At 53.7% G+C, this 23,466-nt stretch overlaps 1 protein-coding gene across 1 annotated transcript in view; it reads left to right on the plus strand.

Annotated features, from left to right (window-relative positions):
• The window catches only part of GMPR (guanosine monophosphate reductase), a 150,580-nt gene that overhangs the window by 84,343 nt on the left and 42,771 nt on the right, over nt 1-23,466 (plus strand). The window contains exon 8 of the mRNA XM_077269929.1: nt 10,827-10,986. Within this exon, the coding sequence (XP_077126044.1) occupies nt 10,827-10,986 (160 nt within the window). The remainder of the gene's footprint in view (nt 1-10,826; nt 10,987-23,466) is intronic.

A 23,466-nucleotide genomic window follows, 5' to 3' on the forward strand; every position in this document is an offset into this window, starting at 1 on the left:
TGAGCACATGTGCCAGACATGGGATGTGAGTGAGGTTGCCTAGGCCCAGAGCTGCCACCAGATTTCAGCCATTGTCACACACTACCATGCCTGGCTGGAGATTTGCTGGCACAAACCACACATCGCTCTCCTGCTTGATGGCATTCCAGAGCTCCTGAGCTGTGTGGCTTCGATTCCCCAAAGAAATTAATTTCAGTACGGCCTGTTGACGTTTGGCCATGGCTATGCTCATATCGGTCGTAACAGGTAAGCGTTCACGGGTCCATGTGGAGGTGGACTGTGACGGCTCCTGCAGCGCTGATTCAGAAGAACTGGAGTATGAGGAGGAGTCAATGTGTACAGACTGGATTCCTGCAATCCTTGGAGTTGGCAGAACACGTACAGCGCCACTCTCAAGATCTGTACCCGGCTCTACAACATTTATCCAATGGGCAGTGAGGTAAAGGTATCGTCCCTGTCCATGGTGACTAGTTCACGCATCGGTGGTGAGGTGGACCTTGCTACTAATTGCGTTTAGTAGCACATGTTTAATGTTTCCCTCCACATGCTTTTGCAGGGCAGGGACGGCTTGCCTGCTGAAATAAACACAGCTGGGCACGTTGTATTGTGGGACTGCCAATGCCATCAAGTTACGGAAGGTGTCAGTCTCCACCAGCCTGAATGACAGCATTTCAAGGGACAGTAGTTTTGCAATGCCAGCATTCAGAGCCTTTGCTCGGGGGTGGTTTGTCGAGAATGGCCGCCTTTTCTCCCATGCCTGTGCAACCGATGGCTGTGGACTGGCCTGGGAGTGTGAGGATGACAGGGAACGTGGTGCTGTGGGTGGAATTACACTGGGTCTCTGGACAACTGTGCCAGAGGTTCTTCCATGGCGATCCTGTGAGGAAGCCGAACCAGCTGTGTGTGAGCTGGAGGAAGAGGCTACAACACGAGCTGAAGAAGTGGTAGGTGCTGCTGTAGATTGGCCTAGGTCTTCAGTGTGTTTTTGTAACTCCACCGCTGTTATGACCCCAATGGCGAGGGTCTCAGAGGAACGTGGAAGTCTGCAGAATACAAAAATCCAGCTCATAGGGCAGTGGTAACTGGGTTGACCATATATCTACTCCTAACGCCAACACTAGAAGTAGCCGGGGATCATTCCTACGTTGATTCTAGATGACACGCGCCAGCCGGAGAATCTAGCTACCCCTAGTAGAGGAAAACAAAGACCTTTCTTGCCTCCAGAGAAGGGGACCCCAAAGCTGGATAGAAGCCCCCCACAAATAATGACGGTGAGGTAAGAGGAAATGACAAACACAGAAATGAACCAGGTTTAGCACAGAGAGGCCCGCTTACTGATAGCAGAATAAAGAAAGGTAACTTATATGGTCAACAAAAACCCTATCAAAATCCACACTGGAAATTCAAGAACCCCCGAACCGTCTAACGGTCCGGGGGGAGAACACCAGCCCCCTAGAGCTTCCAGCAAAGGTCAGGATATAGATTTGGAACAAGCTGGACAAAAATACAAAACCCAAACAAATAGCAAAAAGCAAAAGGCAGACTTAGCTGATATAACTGGAACCAGGATCAGTAGACAAGAGCACAGAAGACTAGCTCTGATAACTACGTTGCCAGGCATTGAACTGAAGGTCCAGGGAGCTTATATAGCAACACCCCTAACTAACGACCCAGGTGCGGATAAAAGGAATGACAGAAAAACCAGAGTCAAAAAACTAGTAACCACTAGAGGGAGCAAAAAGCAAATTCACAACAACCGCGTACTTTGTCCGCACATGTTTCCACATATTTGTGGTATTGAGGTTGCTGAGACTTTTCCCTCTTTTGACGTTCTGATGACACAGCTTGCATTTGACAAAGCAAATGTCATCTGCAACTGTGTCAAAAAAGGACCAGGCACTGCAAGTCTTGGGAGCACCCGTTTTGGCTTTTGGAAGAGGCTTGCTCCTAATGGGTGCCAAAGTGGAGGCCACAGGCAACGCAGTCTTCCCCCTCCCTCTCCCTCTTTGGGCCGTTCAGGGAATCTTTTCCTCAGAGCTGCTCCCACCACCTTCCTGTATCTCATGCCATAATGGGCCAAGAACCTCATCATCTACGCCACCCTCTTCCAACAACTGCTTCCCCTGGTTAGTCTCGGCAGCACAGTACGCACCAGAAAGTGGCACCTGAGTCTCATCATCAGATGCGTACTGACTGGTGTGCTGACCGGAGGCACTGGCCCACCCGCCTCTTCAGATTCAGAGAGACAAAGCTGTTGGGCATCACTGCATACTGCCTCTTCTTCCATTTCTCGAATGCTGCTTGGCTGGCCCCCTCTTTCCAAGCCAAGAGATTCAGAGAACAGAAGTAGAAATGGCTCCTGTCCTGGGCTCTCTGACTGCCTGGGCAATTTGGCAGGTGGTGAAGAGACAGATGGGTGCTCTTCAGTGCTCTGTGCCTGAGAGGATGTGGCACTAATTGAAGTCGATGCGTTAGCTGCCATCCATCCGACAACGGCTTCAATTTGTTCGTCCCGCAGCAGCGGGGTACGGCGAGCTCCTACAAATCTGCGCATGAAGGACTGTTCCCTGCTAAAACTGGGGGATGAAGAGTCACCAGTGCCCGCAGCAGGCACAGAATCCCCACGTCCTCTCCCTGCTCCACCTCCATGCCCATGACCACGTGCCTTACTCCCTGCCTTCTTCATCTTGGTAGACTGATAAAGATAGGCAGAAAAGTACTAAGGGCTTAGTGTGCTTATTCCTGAACAGCTGCTAACAGGTATAAGAAACACTAATTTTATAAAGTGTGGACTAGACTTTAATATGAGCTAATGTGGCATACACAACTGTAAAGTGGAGTGTTTGGTAAACTTTATTTACTTTTTGTTTTTTTCGCAGAACAGACTACAGAGTGAGCTGCACTCACACAGAGACCTTTCAGACAGCCGTGAACGGCGCTGCAAGGCCTAAAAAAGCTCCTCTATGTAATCCTATATAGTGTTTTTCCACAATCTAGCAGGATACGGATGGAAACCAACTAATAGGATATATCAGAAAAAATGTGCAACAGGCAGCACTAATTCAAAAAAGGACAATGGAACGGTATGAGGCAGTGACGCACGCTGAGCTGACTACAGCCAGCTGTGGCGGCAGAACAGGCTACAGCGTGAGCTGCACTCACACAGAGACCTTGCAGACAGCCGTGAGCGGCACTGCAAGGCCTAAAAAAGCTCCTCTATGTAATCCTATATAGTGTTTTTCCACAATCTAGCAGGATACGGATGGAAACCCACTAATAGGATAAATCTGGACAAAATGTGCAGCAGGCAGCACTAATTGAAAAAAAGGACAATGGAACAGTATGAGGCAGTGATGCACACTGAGCTGTCTACAACCGGCTGTGGCTGCAGAACAGACTACAGAGTGAGCTGCACTCACACACACAGAGACCTTGCAGACAGCCGTGAACAGCGCTGCAAGGCAAAAACAAGGTTCTCTCACAGTGGTTGCTAAATTAGCCTGGGTAAAGCACAATGAAGCAAATCGCTATCTCAAACTGGCCCTCTCAGTCAGAACACAGCGTCCTGTCCCTAACTGAATGCACAGCAGAGTGAACCCAAAATGGTGGCGGCGACTTTTATAGTGTATCATGACATCATTTCAGCAGCCAATCACAGCCATGCCAGTAGTTACATGCCTAACATGCAGAACAGGATGTGCCCACACTTCTAATAATTCCTCATTGGCTGAATTAAATGAAACTGGCTATTTGCATTATGGAAACTTCCGATTCCGGTATCCGATATTGAGAAAGTATCGGAACTCAGTATCGGAATTCCGATACCACGAATATCGGCCGATACCCAATATTTGCGGTATCGGAATGCTCAACTAGTGGTGTAGTAAAGAACGAAGGACACAGTTGTGCAGTTGGGCACCAGATCACAGGTACAGGAAGGGTCCGTCCGGCTTTGAAGCGAGCTCAGAGTCCAGCTTTATCAGGTGGAGTTAAAAGCCTTCCTTCTAGCGCTGTGTTGTTATGGTCCCTTACTGCCTATGGCTTTGTAGCAAGGTCTTCTCAGTTATCTCTGTCCTTTGTTGAACTGGGACACAAACCCATATGACAGGTGACTCAAGGCTTTTTACAGGGTCTCTATCATGACCCGGGCTACATGTGTCACTGTGTCTCCTGGGTGTTAGGGTGAACAGGTGATGTATAATCCAGCTGTCCTGCCGTTTTCTGCTATGTGTCTTAGAGTCCCACAAAAGCCTTGGTCTTCTAGCTTCCGGTGTCTGCGCTCTATCAGGGATGTAGCCCTGTCACAGCTATTCTCCCTTGTTGTCTCTCTCCTGTGCTTAGCTCTCCGGCACGTTAGCTAAAGGCTGTTCTTATTTCTTTATCTCACTATCTAGGAGCTACAGCACCTCAGGCTGTACAGCCCCTCACCCGTCCTTCTGCCTCAGACTGCTCCAGTCTGCTGTCTCGCGCCAACTGTCTAAATCTTCCCAACTGCCTAGCAACTATCTCCTCCTCCTGACAGAGAGAGCAGCTCCCCTGAAGTCGGGTGTAGAGCTCCCACTTCTGGCCTGAAGTCAGAATGGTGTTGTATGTGCTAATTACCTGTTAAAAGGAATCCTCCATCGCTTCCAAGCGTGACATCACTCTCCCCGTGAGGAAAGCAATGCCATTTTGACAACCAGGACCCTGGGGCGTCACACTGGCACTCTTGAAATTGTTCCTGAAAATGAAGTATTTCGCCTAGAAAATTATTTCAATTACACATGTTTTGTTATACACATGTTTATTTCCTTTGTGTGTATTGGAACAAAACAAAAAATAGAGGACAAAAGGGCAAATTGGACATAAGTTCACACAAAACCCCCAAAATGGCCCAGAAAAAATTGTTGCAACCTTTTCAAAATTGTGGGCAAACAACTTTGTTTCATGCATGTGATGCTCGCTCAAAGTCACCTGTAGCAAATAACGGGTGTGGGCAATATGAAAATCAAACCTGAAACCTGATAAGATGGGGAGAAGTTGACTCAATATTTGCATTGTGTTTCTGTGTGTCACGCTTTAACCATAGGAATGATGGGGAGGGGACCCTATACTGTCACTTAATCTAGGGGAGCCTAGTCTATCCCCAACCCCAGGGTTACCCCTGAAAGTAGAGATGCTTGGGTCTCGTACCTATGAAATCCTATGCAGCTCTCACCCAGGGGCGCATTAAGAATAGCCATGACCCCGGTCAGTTTAGAAGGTGTGGCCAACCCCTCAGTTGCCCGATGTATCACGTGACATGTCACATGATATGCTTTGATAGATCATATGATAGGTCCATCCATACTGTACATGGAAAATGAGAGAGATAGTGGTGCATAGCGTTCCTTATGTAGAGCACTATACATACAAAATAGAGCAGAAGTTGGAGATTAATTTTCCCAAGGGGCCACGTGAGAGACTGTGACTATTGTGATTAATATAAATGTTGCTCAATATTAGCATAACATAAAAAAAATAATTGTATGACTTAATATTGAGCAGAATTAAGTATGCTGACATCCCCCTATATACAATATGAGCCCCCACATAGTCCCCTAGATATAACATGAGCCTCCACATAGCCCAAACAATCAACAACCAAAGCGATCAACCTATTTGGCCCTTATACATGTAAACTATAAAAAAAAAATATTCTCCTTAGTTAGTTTAAAAACCCCAAAACCCAATACAAAAATACATATATGCATACCCATTTGCACAGTTTAAAAAAAAAAAATAAGAGCAGAAATAAGGTGAGATAGGGACTAGTTTCACAGTTCCCTTCTTAACAGCGGAGGTTGGCACCCTAAGTTGAAACAGTATGGCACCCCAAACACCTAGTCGACTGTTGCTATATAGCCATACCACTACTTGAGCTGACCAGGCATCCTCAATATACACTCACTGGCCACTTTATTAGGTACACCTGTCCAACTTCTTGTTAACACTTAATTTCTAATCAGCCAATCACATGGCGGCAACATGTAGACATGGTCAAGACAATCTCCTGCAGTTCAAACCGAGCATCAGTATGGGGAAGAAAGGTGATTTGAGTGCCTTTGAACGTGGCATGGTTGTTGGTGCCAGAAGGGCTGGTCTGAGTATTTCAGAAACTGCTGATCTACTGGGATTTTCACGCACAACCATCTCTAGGGTTTACAGAGAATGGTCCGAAAAAGAAAAAAAATCCAGTGAGCGGCAGTTCTGTGGGCGGAAATGCCTTGTTGATGCCAGAGGTCAGAGGAGAATGGGCAGACTGGTTCGAGCTGATAGAAAGGCAACAGTGACTCAAATCGCCACCCGTTACAACCAAGGTAGGCCTAAGAGCATCTCTGAACGCACAGTGCGTCGAACTTTGAGGCAGATGGGCTACAGCAGCAGAAGACCACACCGGGTACCACTCCTTTCAGCTAAGAACAGGAAACTGAGGCTACAATTTGTACAAGCTCATCGAAATTGGACAGTAGAAGATTGGAAAAACGTTGCTTGGTCTGATGAGTCTCGATTTCTGCTGCGACATTCGGATGGTAGGGTCAGAATTTGGCGTAAACAACATGAAAGCATGGATCCATCCTGCCTTGTATGGAGCATCTTTGGGATGTGCAGCCGACAAATCTGCGGCAACTGTGTGATGCCATCATGTCAATATGGACCAAAATCTCTGAGGAATGCTTCCAGCACCTTGTTGAGTCTATGCCACGAAGAATTGAGGCAGTTCTGAAGGCAAAAGGGGGTCCAACCCGTTACTAGCATGGTGTACCTAATAAAGTGGCCGGTGAGTGTATACTCGAGTATAAGCCGACCTGAGTATAAGCCGAGGCACCTAATTTTACCACAAAAACGTATTGACTCGACTATAAGCTGGTTATGCATTGTCCCCTCATCCCTATCCTGGTATGCATTACTCCTCATCCCTATCCTGGTGTGCATGGCTCCTCATCCCCATCCTGGTATGCATGGCTCCTCATCCCTATCCTGGTCTGCATGGCTCTTATTTATTTGTTTTACTCATTTATATAGCACCATTAATTCCACAGCACTTTACAAACATTATTGGCACTGTCCCCATGTGGGGCCTAGAATCACTATCAGTATGTCTTTGGAATGTAGAAGGAAACCAGAGTACTTGAAGGAAACCCACGCAAACACGGGGAGAACATACAAACGCCTTGCAGATGTTGTCCGTGGTGGGATTTGAACTTAGTACCCCAACGCTGCAGAGCTAACCATTGAGTGACCGTACTGCCCCATCCCTATCCTGGTCTGCATGGCTACTCATCCCCATCCTTATATGAATGAATCTTCATCCCTATCCTGGTATGCATGGCTCTTCATCCTTATCCTGATATGCATGGCCTCCTCATCCCTCTTCTGGTATGCATGACTCCTCATCCTTATTCTTGTATGCGTGGCCCCCATCAAAAAACATAAAAAAAAATAAACCATCCTACTTACCTCCCTTGTAGCAGCTTGTTCTGTTGTCAGCAGCTAATTTATGCTTGTAAGCAGCGCATGGCAGTGATATCATACACTGCTTACAAGCAGAGCACAGCTGCTGGAATGCTCACTGCTCTCCATGCAGGTACTATGTGCGTGTATGGTGAATGTTCATTTCTCTGTAATAGTGGGCACAGTAGTCGCAGTCACCAGCTTCCTGCAGTGGCCAGGTGATCACGTTTGCCTGCTACTTAAGGGAATGAATATTCCATGTGAGTGGGGAGAAGTGAATATTAATTTCTCTTAAGTAGCGGGCACACATGGTCGCCTGACTGCTGCAGGAAGCTAGTAACTGCGACTACTGTGCCCGCTATTACAGAGAAATGAATATTCACTGCCAGCGCAGTGAATATTCATTTCTCTTGAGCAGTGGGCACAGACTTTAGCTGCAGCAGCTGGCTCCAGTCTCCTGTGACCCGCTGCTCCTCCGCAGCCCCCTCCATCTTCTGGGACCCTCCTGACCTAATTATCATTGAGCAAGTCTGGGGAGATCTCAAGCGTGCAGTTCAAGCTAGACAGCCCAGGAATTTACAGGAGCTGCGGGCTTTTTGCCAAGAAGAGAGGACAGCTTTACCATCCAAGAAAATAAAGAACCTCATCCACAACTACCACAAAAGACTTCAAGCTGTCATTCACATTAGAGGGGGCAATACACGGTATTAAGAAATGGAGTTTGTAAATGTGGCACCCCAGGAATCTGGTTGCCACAGTGACATTGCCTCCCTCATAGGGGGTGATGTCATGCCTGGAAGCAAGGAGGGGTTCCCTTACCAGGTAATACCAGCATCCAACACCTTCCTGACTCCAGACCAGAAGGGGGAGCTCTAATACCCGGTTTCAGGGGAGCTTCCCTATAAGTTCTGGCCTGGAGGCGGGGTTAGTCAGTGGGTGGAGTCTGAGAGAGGGAGAGGAGAGCAGGAAAGTCGAGGAGAACCTGGGGAGTGGAGCTGTAACCAAGATCACCCCAGAGCTGAGCACTGACAAAGAGGACACCAGAGTCATTGGCTGTGTGTGCTGCACACCCCGACAACTGAATCTGGAAGGCAGGGAACTGCAAGCTCCCTGGCCACACTGAGCACCTGGAGGCACCGCAGCAGACCAAGAGCTGGGGCTGCCAGTGAAAAGGCAGTGCCCATGATAGGCTCACGCTGCCTGCCATACAGGTTAGAAGCAACAAGCAGGAGAGGAACTTGAATAGAGCTTAAAGTTGCAAGGGCCTAAAATAATAGCGCAGAAGGAAGGCCTCCAAACCCACCTGTCTAGGTGGACCCCAATTTGCTTCCAGGCTGCCCGGACCCCATCATCACCTTTGACCCATATCCCGGACTGCACCTGCAAATACCAAGTAAAGGTAAAGGAAACTGCAGTCCTTGTATTTTCCAGTTATTTTCCCACCCTCTGTCCTGCACCCCATCATCTACGATCCCTTACCAACTTTACCGGTAGCCCTGGGTCCCCGCTCCACCTGTGGGGAGCAGAACCATCCCAGCTGCGTCACCATCGGCCCCAGCGGTCCCCTTAAGCAGCGTCAGCCATCCATTTCTGAACACCACATGTGGCGTCACAAACTAATCCCCTATAAACTTTATTTCCCCCCCATTTCATTAATTTTATTGGACACCCAGGGCCACGAACCGGGTCACTGCTGCCGTGACCACCCCTTTAAGAACCGTCGGACCCAGCCTGTGTACCTCACGGCCCTAGCGGGCACTCCATAAACTTTTGATCAGGGTCATTTTGATGTTTTGTAAAATGTCCACCTGATGAAGATGGTATTTCCGTTGAAACGCGTTGTGGCTTAACCCTATTCTGGTGTCAGATTCTTCTTTCTGCGCTCCTTAGACTGAGCTTTCATTTTTTTCTGTGTCTGTATCCTCCATTGGAGGTGTTGGAGCTGCGGGGGGACTTTGCACTTTCTTCCTTCCTTTGGGGCTACCTTCTTGGCGCTCCGGAGCAAACCGCCCACTATTGATTTTATTTTGATGTTTTGGGTTGTCATTATGATTTAAAAAGAGAAAACACAGTAGTTTGACAATAAATGGCTTCACCCAACCACTAACCATGAGTGGAGAAAAAGTTTTGGTGTTATCATTCATATTCTCTGAAAAAATGCCAAGAAAGCAAAAATTCTGCCGGGTATGTAAACTTTTGAGCACAACTGTATATTTTATGTATCAATTCTTAGCAATATTCAATATCTTTGTAGCCAGCAGAAATCTTGAGAATTGATACAGAAATGATATTACAACTATAAAACTTATTTGATGGAAATGTTATTACCCAATTAACTGTACTTTTTTGTTGAGCAATTTAATAAATAATAAATATAAATCAATTATTGCCTTATAGAATTTAAGGTACTGTAAAGGATATAGGCACCTTAAAGTGTTCCTCCACTTTCAATGGAAAACTGATTATAGTGCTGGACTATGGTCATTTTTGTAAATCATTCTCTTAGAAAATCTTGTTGTTAATGTGCAGCACAGCCCTGACAGCTCGAGGACTGGGCTGTGGGCTGCAATAATCTAGGCAGTATCCTGCTCTTTCTGTTAGGCTGCGTGTCCACTTTCAGGATGGCTGACGGTATCGCCGGAGCGGCGAAGCCGCTCGGCGCTAAGCCCCCCCTTTCTGGGACGCGATGATGCCGGATGTGTTAACTGTACAGATCCGGGATCATCCCCCCCTCCCATAGGGCCCTGTGTTATGCCTTGCGGGAACGCTGCGTCCCCACAAGGTGAACGGACATGCTGCGATCTGAAAAGACGTGCAGCATGTCCGGAGTCGCAGGCCCGCCGCGTGCGGGTTTCCACGCATAGTGGACACGGGATTTCAAAAAATCCCCTCCACTATGCTGGAACATCTGGACGCTGCGTGTTTGACGCTGCAGCTCTGCGCAGCGTCAAACAAGCAGCGTTTACTGACCGTGGACACATACCCTTAGGCTACTGTCATCCGTGCAGTAGTGAGGGCTGTAAGACACTCTGACATTTGCTCCCTCACTGAAGATGGTAGCCAGCAGCAGTACTGTCTGCAGGATGGGCCTCGGACAATCTGTGCTGAGTTAACTGCAAAATCCTCTAATAGAGTGATTTAAAAAAAATGATTAAACTACAAAGCCCTGTGTTATAATCATTTTTCTTTTAAAAATAGAGGTACTCTTTGAATGCATGTGTTTTTGGCTAATAATCATTTTTACAATTGGTTTCCATTAAAATAAACCATTCCTTTTGTGGAGTAAACTATTTAATATGTTGTTTGACATTTTGAACATTTATGTACTTTACATCTTTCCTTTATTTGTCCAGGAGCTGGAGCAGATTTTGTGATGCTAGGAGGAATGCTTGCTGGCCATGATCAGTGTTCAGGAGAAATCACTGAGAAGAATGGAAAGAAGGTGATGCTTTTCTATGGTATGAGTTCCGACACAGCAATGAAGAAGCATGCCGGAGGAGTAGCTGAATACAGGTATTATACATATTAAAGAATATCTCTTACCAATTTTTGCTTTTTATCATTTATTATTATTCCACAATGACCTTGCTCCCTTTTCAGTAGCAATGCCATGTCCTCTGAATTGAGTGTCAGACAGTATTGTATTGTTGCTCTTGCGTTGCTATTCAATAAGGTTTTCCTTTTAAAAGTTTGTCCTCCCTCTCTCGCTGTCTGCCTCCCTAGCTCTGATATCAGGAAACCCTCCCATCTTTTTCCTCAATCTGAGTATGTCAGCCATCTTAAGAAGCTCGTGCCTTGCAGCTCTAGTTCAGAATAGTCTTTTGTACCTACTGTAATTGTGCATAATTAAAAGAATTCATCAAAAAAGGAAAGAACCATGTTGATTAGGTGCACACCCAAAATATTGAGGAAAAATCTATATATGCAAAGTTTATTAGTAGACAAGCCCACAATAAAAACATTTAAAAGACAAACCACATCACTTGTCGTCCCATAACACTATAGCATATACAATATCATGTTCAAATGACAGAAATATACCTGAAACAACACCCCATATACATACAATAGTTGCACAAGAAATAAACAAAACCCTGTTCGGGGCGCCCAGAACAGGATTTTGTTTATTTCATGTGCAACTATTGTATGTATACGGGGTGTTGTTTCAGGTATATTTCTGTCATTTGAGCATGATATTGTATATGCTATAGTGTTATGGGACAACAAGTGATGTGGTTTGTCTTTTAAATGTTTTTATTGTGTGCTTGTCTACTAATAAACTTTGCACATATATATTTTTGCTCAATATTTTGGGTGTGCGCCTAATATGCATGGTTCTTTCCTTTTTTGATGCATTGCTTTACTCTGTGCATTGTGCAGCACCCCTATATATATATATATATTATGTGCAAAAGGAAAAAAAAGAGCATGAACCACACATCCCAAAATCATACGTTGATCTAAAGCCGCTAGGCAAAAATTTAAATACTGAACATGAGGTTTTCAGTTTAACATTCTGATCAGACTGTATGAAGCCCACTGCCCCTTCACGGCAAACCTCGTAGTGGGTCCTAACGCCCTAACGGAGCGGAGCCGTGCGGCGACCACCGCCACAGCGGCCATGCACCAGCAGGGCGGACGGCCTGTTGCCCCACAGCACCCATGCTGTGAGACTGAGCCCCCAAGACTCCAGACCGCGCCGCCCCACCAGCACAAAGCCACAGCAACAATGGCCGCCACACAGCACCAGCACCAAAATGAAAAGGAGTATTTAAACTCACCTTCCTCCAGCTCTTCAGTGAGAGCCAAAATGGGCTAGACCCCTTACTTTGCAGTCTCCTGCTAATTAAAATCACCTGAGCCAAATGGGAGGAGTGCTGGTCCAAAAAAAGAGACAAGTACATGCTATGTGCAAAAGGAAAAAAAAGAGCATGAACCGCACATCCCAAAATCATACGTTGATCTAAAGCCGCTAGGCAAAAATTTAAATACTGAACATGAGGTTTTCAGTTTAACATTCTGATCAGACTGTATGAAGCCCACTGCCCCTTCACGGCAAACCTCGTAGTGGGTCCTAACGCCCTAACGGAGCGGAGCCGTGCGGCGACCACCGCCACAGCGGCCATGCACCAGCAGGGCGGACGGCCTGTTGCCCCACAGCACCCATGCTGTGAGACTGAGCCCCCAAGACTCCAGACCGCGCCGCCCCACCAGCACAAAGCCACAGCAACAATGGCCGCCACACAGCACCAGCACCAAAATGAAAAGGAGTATTTAAACTCACCTTCCTCCAGCTCTTCAGTGAGAGCCAAAATGGGCTAGACCCCTTACTTTGCAGTCTCCTGCTAATTAAAATCACCTGAGCCAAATGGGAGGAGTGCTGGTCCAAAAAAAGAGACAAGTACATGCTATGTGCAAAAGGAAAAAAAAGAGCATGAACCGCACATCCCAAAATCATACGTTGATCTAAAGCCGCTAGGCAAAAATTTAAATACTGAACATGAGGTTTTCAGTTTAACATTCTGATCAGACTGTATGAAGCCCACTGCCCCTTCACGGCAAACCTCGTAGTGGGTCCTAACGCCCTAACGGAGCGGAGCCGTGCGGCGACCACCGCCACAGCGGCCATGCACCAGCAGGGCGGACGGCCTGTTGCCCCACAGCACCCATGCTGTGAGACTGAGCCCCCAAGACTCCAGACCGCGCCGCCCCACCAGCACAAAGCCACAGCAACAATGGCCGCCACACAGCACCAGCACCAAGGTGGTGAGTTTAAATGCTCCCTTCATTTTGGTGCTGGTGCTGTGTGGCGGCCATTGTTGCTGTGGCTTTGTGCTGGTGGGGCGGCGCGGTCTGGAGTCTTGGGGACTCAGTCTCGCAGCATGGGTGCTGTGGGGCAACAGGCCGTCCGCCCTGCTGGTGCATGGCCGCTGCGGCGGTGGTCGCCGCACGGCTCCGCTCCGTTAGGGCGTTATGACCCACTACGAGGTTTGCCGTGAAGGGGCAGTGGGCTTCATACAGTCTGATCAGAATGTTAAACTGAAAACCTCATGTTCAGTATTTAAATTTTTGCCTAGCGGCTTTAGATCAACGTATGATTTTGGGATGTGCGGTTCATGCTCTTTTTTTTTTTTTCTCTTTTTTTTTTTCTTTTTGCACATATATATATATATATATATGAATATATATATATATATATATATATATATATATATATATATATATATATATATATATATATATATATATATATAAGATTCCAGCTACTTTTACGCCCGTTAGTGGTGCTCCCTGTTTCTCTTTATCTAACTAAGAGAATTCAGCTTGAAAATAAACCTTCTTCTGGAATCATCATACATGCATCTGCATTTGAGTCAAGCTATCTGATGAAATCTCTTCATGTGAGTACTGGTACATAGAGACAGCCTAGAAACAAAGTCTCAAGCGCCTCACACTCACAGCCCAGTTATAGAGTCAGAAAAAGCAATTCACACCCTCATGACATATCTTAACCTCAGGGTTGTTATTTCATCCTCAATTTGTTAAACAGTTTTTTGTTGTTTTTTCTACCTAGAGGACTCTGAAGTATTTTCTTCTTTGCATGATCTAGGTCCAAATGTACATTTGTAAAGTGATTGGAAACAAAGTCAAGCTTATAAGGAGCATGCACATTTTGATTGTTTTTATCTTGCAGCATTTTTTCCAAATATTTTTCTGTGCATTCTTTATTATAGCAGTTTTATGCTTTTATCACATTACAGTTCATAGATTCATAGACCATGTTCTTCAAGGTTTCCTTCTCTAATCACGATTTGCGATGTATGTGAATAAACAAACATTTCTAACAAAAATGCAATACATATTTAACAAGAAAAAAAATGGGGGACTAGATATTGATGAACAGACCTGTGGAAATTCAGGTTCTGGTACCCAACCTTAATTTATTTCTAAAGTTTGGCTCGGGTACCCGAACTTGAACCATAACTCAAACCCCTTTGGAATTTCTGAGGACTCAAACTTTTAAGCTTGAAAAAAACCTCTCTTGGTTGCTTACAGCTTTCCATGATTATATATCATCGTATTTATATGACTTACTGAAGACAGACCCATGACATTCAAATGGGTGAGCCCATTTTCTTTAGACAACTGTTTAAAAATGTTACACGTGTAGAAAAAAAGGTGCTTTTCTGGAAAAAAACAGACTTATTTATCCCACACATCCTTTATATATTGGCTCTGCAATTGTGCATTTATTACAGTCTACTAAAGATCACACAGTGATTTAGTCTGTTGGAAAAGATTCTTGTGGACCTTGACTGGCAGGACAGCACAATTTCCTTTCAATCATCACATTAGGAATGAACTATGGGTACATAGAGTTCTATTGACCTGTACTTTATCCATGGATATGTTACACTAGATGGCAGCCCGATTCTAAAGAATCGGGAGTCTAGAATCCATATATACTTTATTTATTCAAATGTAAGAATAATACAATTAATAAATAATAGTAAGAAAGAACAAAAAATGGCTGCACTCACCAGCTCTTGACAATTCTTGACAGTACGGCACATTTCTGATTGGTCGCTCGCGGCAGGCGGCAACCAATCAGAAAAGTGCCGCGCACCACGAAGGCATATATCTTTGTCCACCCTGAGCGGGTGTAGGACGCTGGTGACGTCACTTATCTCCGGACATTATCTCCGGACAAAGCCACGGAAGTTGGCACAAATTGCCGGAAGTAGTATTCTAGGCAATTATATATTAGATTTTAATGTTATCAGTGTTTACCTTTGAACGTTTATATTGTATTGTCCTGTCACCAGCCATGTGTACGATTATCGGCCGAAAGCCTCTCTGGAACCAATAATCACCCCATGTAAAGGTATCTTTATAAGTTAAAGATTCAGAATACTATGACTTTTATCATATCCTGAACAGTCAAGTTTTTTATGAACCGTTAAGGTTTTCTGGTTGAAGTAAAAAAAACTCTGGGTGTTTACAGTTTGAAACCATAAAATGTTGAAAAATTATGTCATTCTTGAGTATATCACTCAATGGTGCTCATAAACGTGTCAAATTTGATCTATAATATACTTTAATATACGTTACTTTAATCTTTAATATACTTAAGAACAGGGCCCCAGACATCACACAGGGGGTCTGAAACACCGCACAGTGGTCCAAAATATCGCTGTGCTCTGCCTGGGGCCCCATATGCTGCCTGGGGCCCCTGTGCTCTGTCTGGGGCCCCATATGCTGCCTGGGGCCCCTGTGCTCTGCCTGGGGCCCCATGTTCTGCCTGGGGCCCCTGTGCTCTGCCTGGGGCCACTGTGCTCTGCCTGGGGCCCCATATGCTGCCTGGGGCCCCTGTGCTCTGCCTGGGGCCCCATATGCTGCCTGGGGCCCCTGTGCTCTGCCTGGGGCCCCATAGGCTGCCTGGGGCCCCTGTGCTCTACCTGGGACCAATGTGCTCTGCCTGGGGCCCCATATGCTGCCTGGGGCCCCTGTGCTCTGCCTGGGGCCCCATGTTCTGCCTGGGGCCACTGTGCTCTGCCTGGGGCCCCATAGGCTGCCTGGGGCCCCTGTGCTCTGCCTGGGACCACTGTGCTCTGCCTGGGGCCCCATATGCTGCCTGGGGCCCCTGTGCTCTGCCTGGGGCCACTGTGCTCTGCCTGGGGCCCCATATGCTGCCTGGGGCCCCTGTGCTCTGCCTGGGGCCCCATATGCTGCCTGGGGCCCCTGTGCTCTGCCTGGGGCCCCTGTGCTCTGCCTGGGGCCCCATGTTCTGCCTGGGGCCCCTGTGCTCTGCCTGGGGCCACTGTGCTCTGCCTGGGGCCCCATGTTCTGCCTGGGGCCACTGTGCTCTGCCTGGGGCCCCATAAGCTGCCTGGGGCCCCTGTGCTCTGCCTGGGACCACTGTGCTCTGCCTGGGGCCCCATATGCTGCCTGGGGCCCCTGTGCTCTGCATGGGGCCACTGTGCTCTGCCTGGGGCCCCATATGCTGCCTGGGGCCACTGTGCTCTGCCTGGGGCCCCATATGCTGCCTGGGGCCCCTGTGCTCTGCCTGGGGACCCATATGCTGCCTGGGGCCCCTGTGCTCTGCCTGGGGCCCCTGTGCTCTGCCTGGGGCCCCATGTTCTGCCTGGGGCCCCTGTGCTCTGTCTGGGGCCCCTGTGCTCTGCCTGGGGCCCCATATGCTGCCTGGGGCCCCTGTGCTCTGCCTGGGGCCCCTGTGCTCTGCCTGGGGCCCCATGTTCTGCATGGGGCCCCTGTGCTCTACCTGGGGCCACTGTGCTCTGCCTGGGGCCCCATATGCTGCCTGGGGCCCCTGTGCTCTGCCTGGGGCCCCATATGCTGCCTGGGGCCCCTGTGCTCTGCCTGGGGCCACTGTGCTCTGCCTGGGGACCCATAGGCTGCCTGGGGCCCCTGTGCTCTGCCTGGGGCCCCATATGCTGCCTGGGGCCCCTGTGCTCTGCCTGGGGCCACTGTGCTCTGCCTGGGGCCCCATATGCTGCCTGGGGCCCCTGTGCTCTGCCTGGGACCCCATATGCTGCCTGGGGCCCCTGTGCTCTGCCTGGGACCACTGTGCTCTGCCTGGGGCCCCATAGGCTGCCTGGGGCCCCTGTGCTCTGCCTGGGACCACTGTGCTCTGCCTGGGGCCCCATAGGCTGCCTGGGGCCCCTGTGCTCTGCCTGGGGCCACTGTGCTCTGCCTGGGGCCCCATATGCTGCCTGGGGCCCCTGTGCTCTGCCTGGGTGTAGGACACTGGTGACGTCACTTATCTCCGGACATTAGCTCCGGACATTAGCTCCGGACATTATCTCCGGACATTAGCTCCGGACATTATCTCCGGACATTAGCTCCGGACAAAGCCACGGAAGTTGGCACAAATTGCAGGAAGTAGTATTCTAGGCAATTATATATTAGATGGGCATTTCCTGAAGGAAATACATGGTGCTTGAACAGCGCCACCAGCTTTACAGCAGCACTTTTCACACACGGGACTGGGGGGCGCGCTGACTTTTGCACCCGGGGCCGGGGGCGCGCTTACTTTTGCACCCGGGGGCGCACTTACTTTTGCACCCGGAGGCGCACTTACTTTTGCACCCGGGGGCGCACTTACTTTTGCACCCGGGGGCGCACTTACTTTTGCACCCGGGGGCGCACTTACTTTTGCACCCGGGGGCGCACTTACTTTTGCACCCGGGGGCGCACTTACTTTTGCACCCGGGGGCGCACTTACTTTTGGGGCCGCACTTACTTTTGGTGGGCGGGGCTCCTCGGCCTCCGATTTGGTTGGTGGGGCCCCTCGTCCTCCGATTTGGTGGGTGGGGACCCTCGGCCTCCGATTTGGTGGGCGGGGACCGGCCTCCGATTTGGTGGGCGGCGACCCTCGGCCTCCGATTTGGTGGGCGGGGACCCTCGACCTCCGATTTGGTGGGCGGGGACCCTCAGCCTCCGCTTTGGTGGGCGGGGCCCCTCGGCCTCCGATTTGGTGGGCGGGGTCCCTCTGCCTCCGATTTGGTGGGCGGGGACCCTCGGCCTCCGCTTTGGTTGGCGGGGCCCCACGGCCTCCGATTTGGTGGGCGGGGTCCCTCTGCCTCCGCTTTGGTGGGCGGGGCCGCTCGGCCTTCGATTTGGTGGGCGGGGCTCCTCGGCCTCCGATTTGGTTGGTGGGGCCCCTCGGCCTCCGATTTGATGGGCGGGGCCCCTTATCCTCCGATTTGGTGGGCGGGGACCCTCGGCCTCCGATTTGGTGGGCAGGGACCCTCGGCCTCCGATTTGGTGGTCGGGGACCCTCGGCCTCCGCTTTGGTGGGCGGGGCCCCTCGGCCTCCGATTTGGTGGGTGGGGTCCCTCTGCCTCCGATTTGGTGTGCGGGGACCCTCGGCCTCCGCTTTGGTGGGCGGGGCCCCTCGGCCTTCGATTTGGTGGGCGGGGCCCCTCGGCCTCCGATTTGGTTGGTGTGGACCCTCGGCCTCCGATTTGGTGGGCGGGGACCCTCGGCCTCCGATTTGGTGGGCGGGGCCCATCGGCCTCCGATGTGGTGGGCGGGGCCCCTCGGCCTCCGATTTGGTGGGCGGGGACCCCTGGCCTCCGATTTGGTGGGCGGGGACCCTCGGCCTCCGATTTGGTGGGCGGGGACCCTCGGCCTCCGATTTGGTGGGCGGGGACCCTCGGCCTCCGATTTGGTAGGCGGGGCCCCTCGGCCTCCGATTTGATGGGCGGGGACCCTCGGCCTCCGATTTGGTGTGCGGGGACCCTCGGCCTCCGATTTGGTGGGCGGGGCCCCTCGGCCTCCGATTTGGTGGGTGGGGCCCCTCGGCCTCCGATGTGGTGGTCGGGGCCCTCGGCCTCCGCTTTGGTGGGCGGGGCCGGGCCCCTTGGCCTCCACTTTGGTGGGCGGGGCCGCTCGGCCTTCGATTTGTTGGGCAGGGCTCCTCGGCCTTCGATTTGGTTGGCGGGGCCCCTCGGCCTCCGATTTGGTTGGCGGGGCCCCTTATCCTCCGATTTGGTGGGCGGGGACTCTCGGCCTCCGATTTGGTGGGCGGGGACCCTCGGCCTCCGATTTGGTGGGCGGGGCCCCTCGGCCTCCGATTTGGTTGGCGGGGCCCCTCGGCCTCCGATTTGGTGGGCGGGGACCCTCGGCCTCCAATTTGGTGGGCGGGGCCCCTCGGCCTCCGATTTGGTGGCCGGGGCCCCTCGGCCTCTGATTTGGTTGGCGGGGACCCTCGGCCTCCGATTTGGTGGGTAAGGACCCTCGGCCTCCGATTTGGTGGGCGGGGCCCCTCGGCCTCCGATGTGGTGGGCGGGGCCCCTGGGCCTCCGATTTGGTGGGCGGGGACCCTCGGCCTCCGATTTGGTGGGTGGGGACCCTCGGCCTCCAATTTGGTGGGCGGGGACCCTCGGCCTCCGATTTGGTGGGCAGGGACCCTCGGCCTCCGATTTGGTGGGTAAGGACCCTCGGCCTCCGATTTGGTGGGCGGGGCCCCTCGGCCTCCGATGTGGTGGGCGGGGCCCCTGGGCCTCCGCTTTGGTGGGCGGGGCTGGGCCCCTCGGCCTCCGCTTTGGTGGGCGGGGCCGCTCGGCCTTCGATTTGGTGGGCGGGGCTCCTCGGCCTCCGATTTGGTTGGCGGGGCCCCTCGGCCTCCGATTTGGTTGGCGGAGCCCCTCGGCCTCCGATTTGGTGGGCGGGGACTCTCGGCCTCCGATTTGGTGGGCGGGTACTCTCGGCCTCCGATTTGGTGGGCGGAGACCCTCGGCCTCCGATTTTGTGGGCAGGGACCCTCGGCCTCCGATTTGGTGGTCGGGGACCCTCGGCCTCTGCTTTGGTGGGCGGGGCCCCTCGGCCTCCGATTTGGTGGGCGGGGTCCCTCTGCCTCCGATTTGGTGTGCGGGGACCCTCGGCCTCCGCTTTGGTGGGCGGGGCCCCTCGGCCTTCGATTTGGTGGGCGGGGCCCCTCGGCCTCCGATTTGGTTGGTGTGGACCCTCGGCCTCCGATTTGGTGGGCGGGGACCCTCGGCCTCCGATTTGGTGGGCGGTGACCCTCGGCCTCCGATTTGGTGGGCGGGGACCCTCGGCCTCCGATTTGGTGGGCGGAGCCCATCGGCCTCCGATGTGGTGGGCGGGGCCCCTCGGCCTCCGATTTGGTGGGCGGGGACCCCCGGCCTCCGATTTGGTGGGCGGGGCCCCTCGGCCTTCGATTTGTTGGGCGGGGCTCCTCGGCCTTCGATTTGGTTGGCGGGGCCCCTCGGCCTCCGATTTGGTTGGCGGGGCCCCTTATCCTCCGATTTGGTGGGCGGGGACTCTCGGCCTCCGATTTGGTGGGCGGGGACCCTCGGCCTCCGATTTGGTGGGCGGGGCCCCTCGGCCTCCGATTTGGTTGTCGGGGCCCCTCGGCCTCCGATTTGGTGGGCGGGGACCCTCAGCCTCCGATTTGGTGGGCGGGGCCCCTCGGCCTCCGATTTGGTGGGCGGGGCCCCTCGGCCTCCAATTTGGTGGGCAGGGACCCTCGGCCTCCGATTTGGTGGGCGGGGCCCCTCAGCCTCCAATATGGTTGGTGGGGCCCCTCGGCCTCCGATTTGGTGGGCGGGGACCCTCGGCCTCCGATTTGGTGGGCGGGGACCCTATGCCTCCGATTTGGTGTGCGGGGACCCTCGGCCTCCAATTTGGTGGGCGGGGACCCTCGGCCTCCGATTTGGTGGGCGGGGACCCTCGGCCTCCGATTTGGTGGGTGGGGACCCTCGGCCTCCGATTTGGTGTGCGGGGACCCTCGGCCTCCGCTTTGGTGGGCGGGGCCCCTCGGCCTTCGATTTGGTGGGCGGGGCCCCTCGGCCTCCGATTTGGTTGGTGTGGACCCTCGGCCTCCGATTTGGTGGGCGGGGACCCTCGGCCTCCAATTTGGTGGGCGGGGACCCTCGGCCTCCGATTTGGTAGGCGGGGCCCCTCGGCCTCCGATTTGGTGGGCGGGGACCCTTGGCCTCCGATTTGGTGTGCGGGGACCCTCGGCCTCCGATTTGGTGGGCGGGGCCCCTCGGCCTCCGATTTGGTGGGCGGGGCCCCTCGGCCTCCGATGTGGTGGTCGGGGCCCTCGGCCTCCGCTTTGGTGGGCGGGGCCGGGCCCCTTGGCCTCCGCTTTGGTGGGCGGGGCCGCTCGGCCTTCGATTTGTTGGGCAGGGCTCCTCGGCCTTCGATTTGGTTGGCGGGGCCCCTCGGCCTCCGATTTGGTTGGCGGGGCCCCTTATCCTCCGATTTGGTGGGCGGGGACTCTCGGCCTCCGATTTGGTGGGCGGGGACCCTCGGCCTCCGATTTGGTGGGCGGGGCCCCTCGGCCTCCGATTTGGTTGGCGGGGCCCCTCGGCCTCCGATTTGGTGGGCGGGGACCCTCGGCCTCCAATTTGGTGGGCGGGGCCCCTCGGCCTCCGATTTGGTGGCCAGGGCCCCTCGGCCTCCGATTTGGTTGGCGGGGACCCTCGGCCTCCGATTTGGTGGGTAAGGACCCTCGGCCTCCGATTTGGTGGGCGGGGCCCCTCGGCCTCCGATGTGGTGGGCGGGGCCCCTGGGCCTCCGATTTGGTGGGCGGGGACCCTCGGCCTCCGATTTGGTGGGTGGGGACCCTCGGCCTCCAATTTGGTGGGCGGGGCCCCTCGGCCTCCGATTTGGTTGGCGGAGCCCCTCGGCCTCCGATTTGGTGGGCGGGGACTCTCGGCCTCCGATTTGGTGGGCGGGGACTCTCGGCCTCCGATTTGGTGGGCGGGGACCCTCTGCCTCCGATTTGGTGGGCAGGGACCCTCGGCCTCCGATTTGGTGGTCGGGGACCCTCGGCCTCTGCTTTGGTGGGCGGGGCCCCTCGGCCTCCGATTTGGTGGGCGGGGTCCCTCTGCCTCCGATTTGGTGTGCGGGGACCCTCGGCCTCCGCTTTGGTGGGCGGGGCCCCTCGGCCTTCGATTTGGTGGGCGGGGCCCCTCGGCCTCCGATTTGGTTGGTGTGGACCCTCGGCCTCCGATTTGGTGGGCGGGGACCCTCGGCCTCCGATTTGGTGGGCGGTGACCCTCAGCCTCCGATTTGGTGGGCGGGGACCCTCGGCCTCCGATTTTGTGGGCGGAGCCCATCGGCCTCCGATGTGGTGGGCGGGGCCCCTCGGCCTCCGATTTGGTGGGCGGGGACCCCCGGCCTCCGATTTGGTGGGCGGGGCCCCTCGGCCTTCGATTTGTTGGGCGGGGCTCCTCGGCCTTCGATTTGGTTGGCGGGGCCCCTTATCCTCCGATTTGGTGGGCGGGGACTCTCGGCCTCCGATTTGGTGGGCGGGGACCCTCGGCCTCCGATTTGGTGGGAGGGGCCCCTCGGCCTCCGATTTGGTTGTCGGGGCCCCTCGGCCTCCGATTTGGTGGGCAGGGACCCTCAGCCTCCGATTTGGTGGGCGGGGCCCCTCGGCCTCCGATTTGGTGGGCGGGGCCCCTCGGCCTCCGATTTGGTTGGCGGGGCCCCTCGGCCTCCGATTTGGTGGGCAGGGACCCTCGGCCTCCGATTTGGTGGGCGGGGCCCCTCAGCCTCCAATATGGTTGGTGGGGCCCCTCGGCCTCCGATTTGGTGGGCGGGGACCCTCGGCCTCTGATTTGGTGGGCGGGGACCCTAGGCCTCCGATTTGGTGTGCGGGGACCCTCGGCCTCCAATTTGGTGGGCGGGGACCCTCGGCCTCCGATTTGGTGGGCGGGGACCCTCGGCCTCCGATTTGGTGGGTGGGGACCCTCGGCCTCCGATTTGGTGTGCGGGGACCCTCGGCCTCCGCTTTGGTGGGCGGGGCCCCTCGGCCTTCGATTTGGTGGGCGGGGCCCCTCGGCCTCCAATTTGGTTGGTGTGGACCCTCAGCCTCCGATTTGGTGGGCGGGGACCCTCGGCCTCCGATTTGGTGGGCGGGGACCCTCGGCCTCCGATTTGGTGGGCGGGGCCCATCGGCCTCCGATGTGGTGGGCGGGGCCCCTCGGCCTCCGATGTGGTGGGCGGGGACCCCCGGCCTCCGATTTGGTGGGCGGGGCCCCTCGGCCTCCAATTTGGTGGGCGGGGACCCTCGGCCTCCGATTTGGTGGGCGGAGACCCTCGGCCTCCGATTTGGTAGGCGGGGACCCTCGGCCTCCGATTTGGTGGGCGGGGACCCTCGGCCTCCGCTTTGGTGGGCGGGGCCCCTCGGCCTCCGATTTGGTGGGCGGGGTCCCTCTGCCTCCGATTTGGTGGGCGGGGACCCTCGGCCTCCGCTTTGGTTGGCGGGGCCCCACGGCCTCCGATTTGGTGGGCGGGGCCGCTCGGCCTTCAATTTGGTGGGCGGGGCTCCTCGGCCTCCGATTTGGTTGGTGGGGCCCCTCGGCCTCTGATTTGGTGGGCGGGGCCCCTTATCCTCCGATTTGGTGGGCGGGGACTCTCGGCCTCCGATTTGGTGGGCGGGGACCCTCGGCCTCCGATTTGGTGGGCGGGGCCCCTCGGCCTCCGATTTGG

This window comes from Ranitomeya variabilis, chromosome 6 (genome assembly GCF_051348905.1).
Source record: "Ranitomeya variabilis isolate aRanVar5 chromosome 6, aRanVar5.hap1, whole genome shotgun sequence".
Taxonomy (NCBI): Eukaryota; Metazoa; Chordata; class Amphibia; order Anura; family Dendrobatidae; genus Ranitomeya; species Ranitomeya variabilis.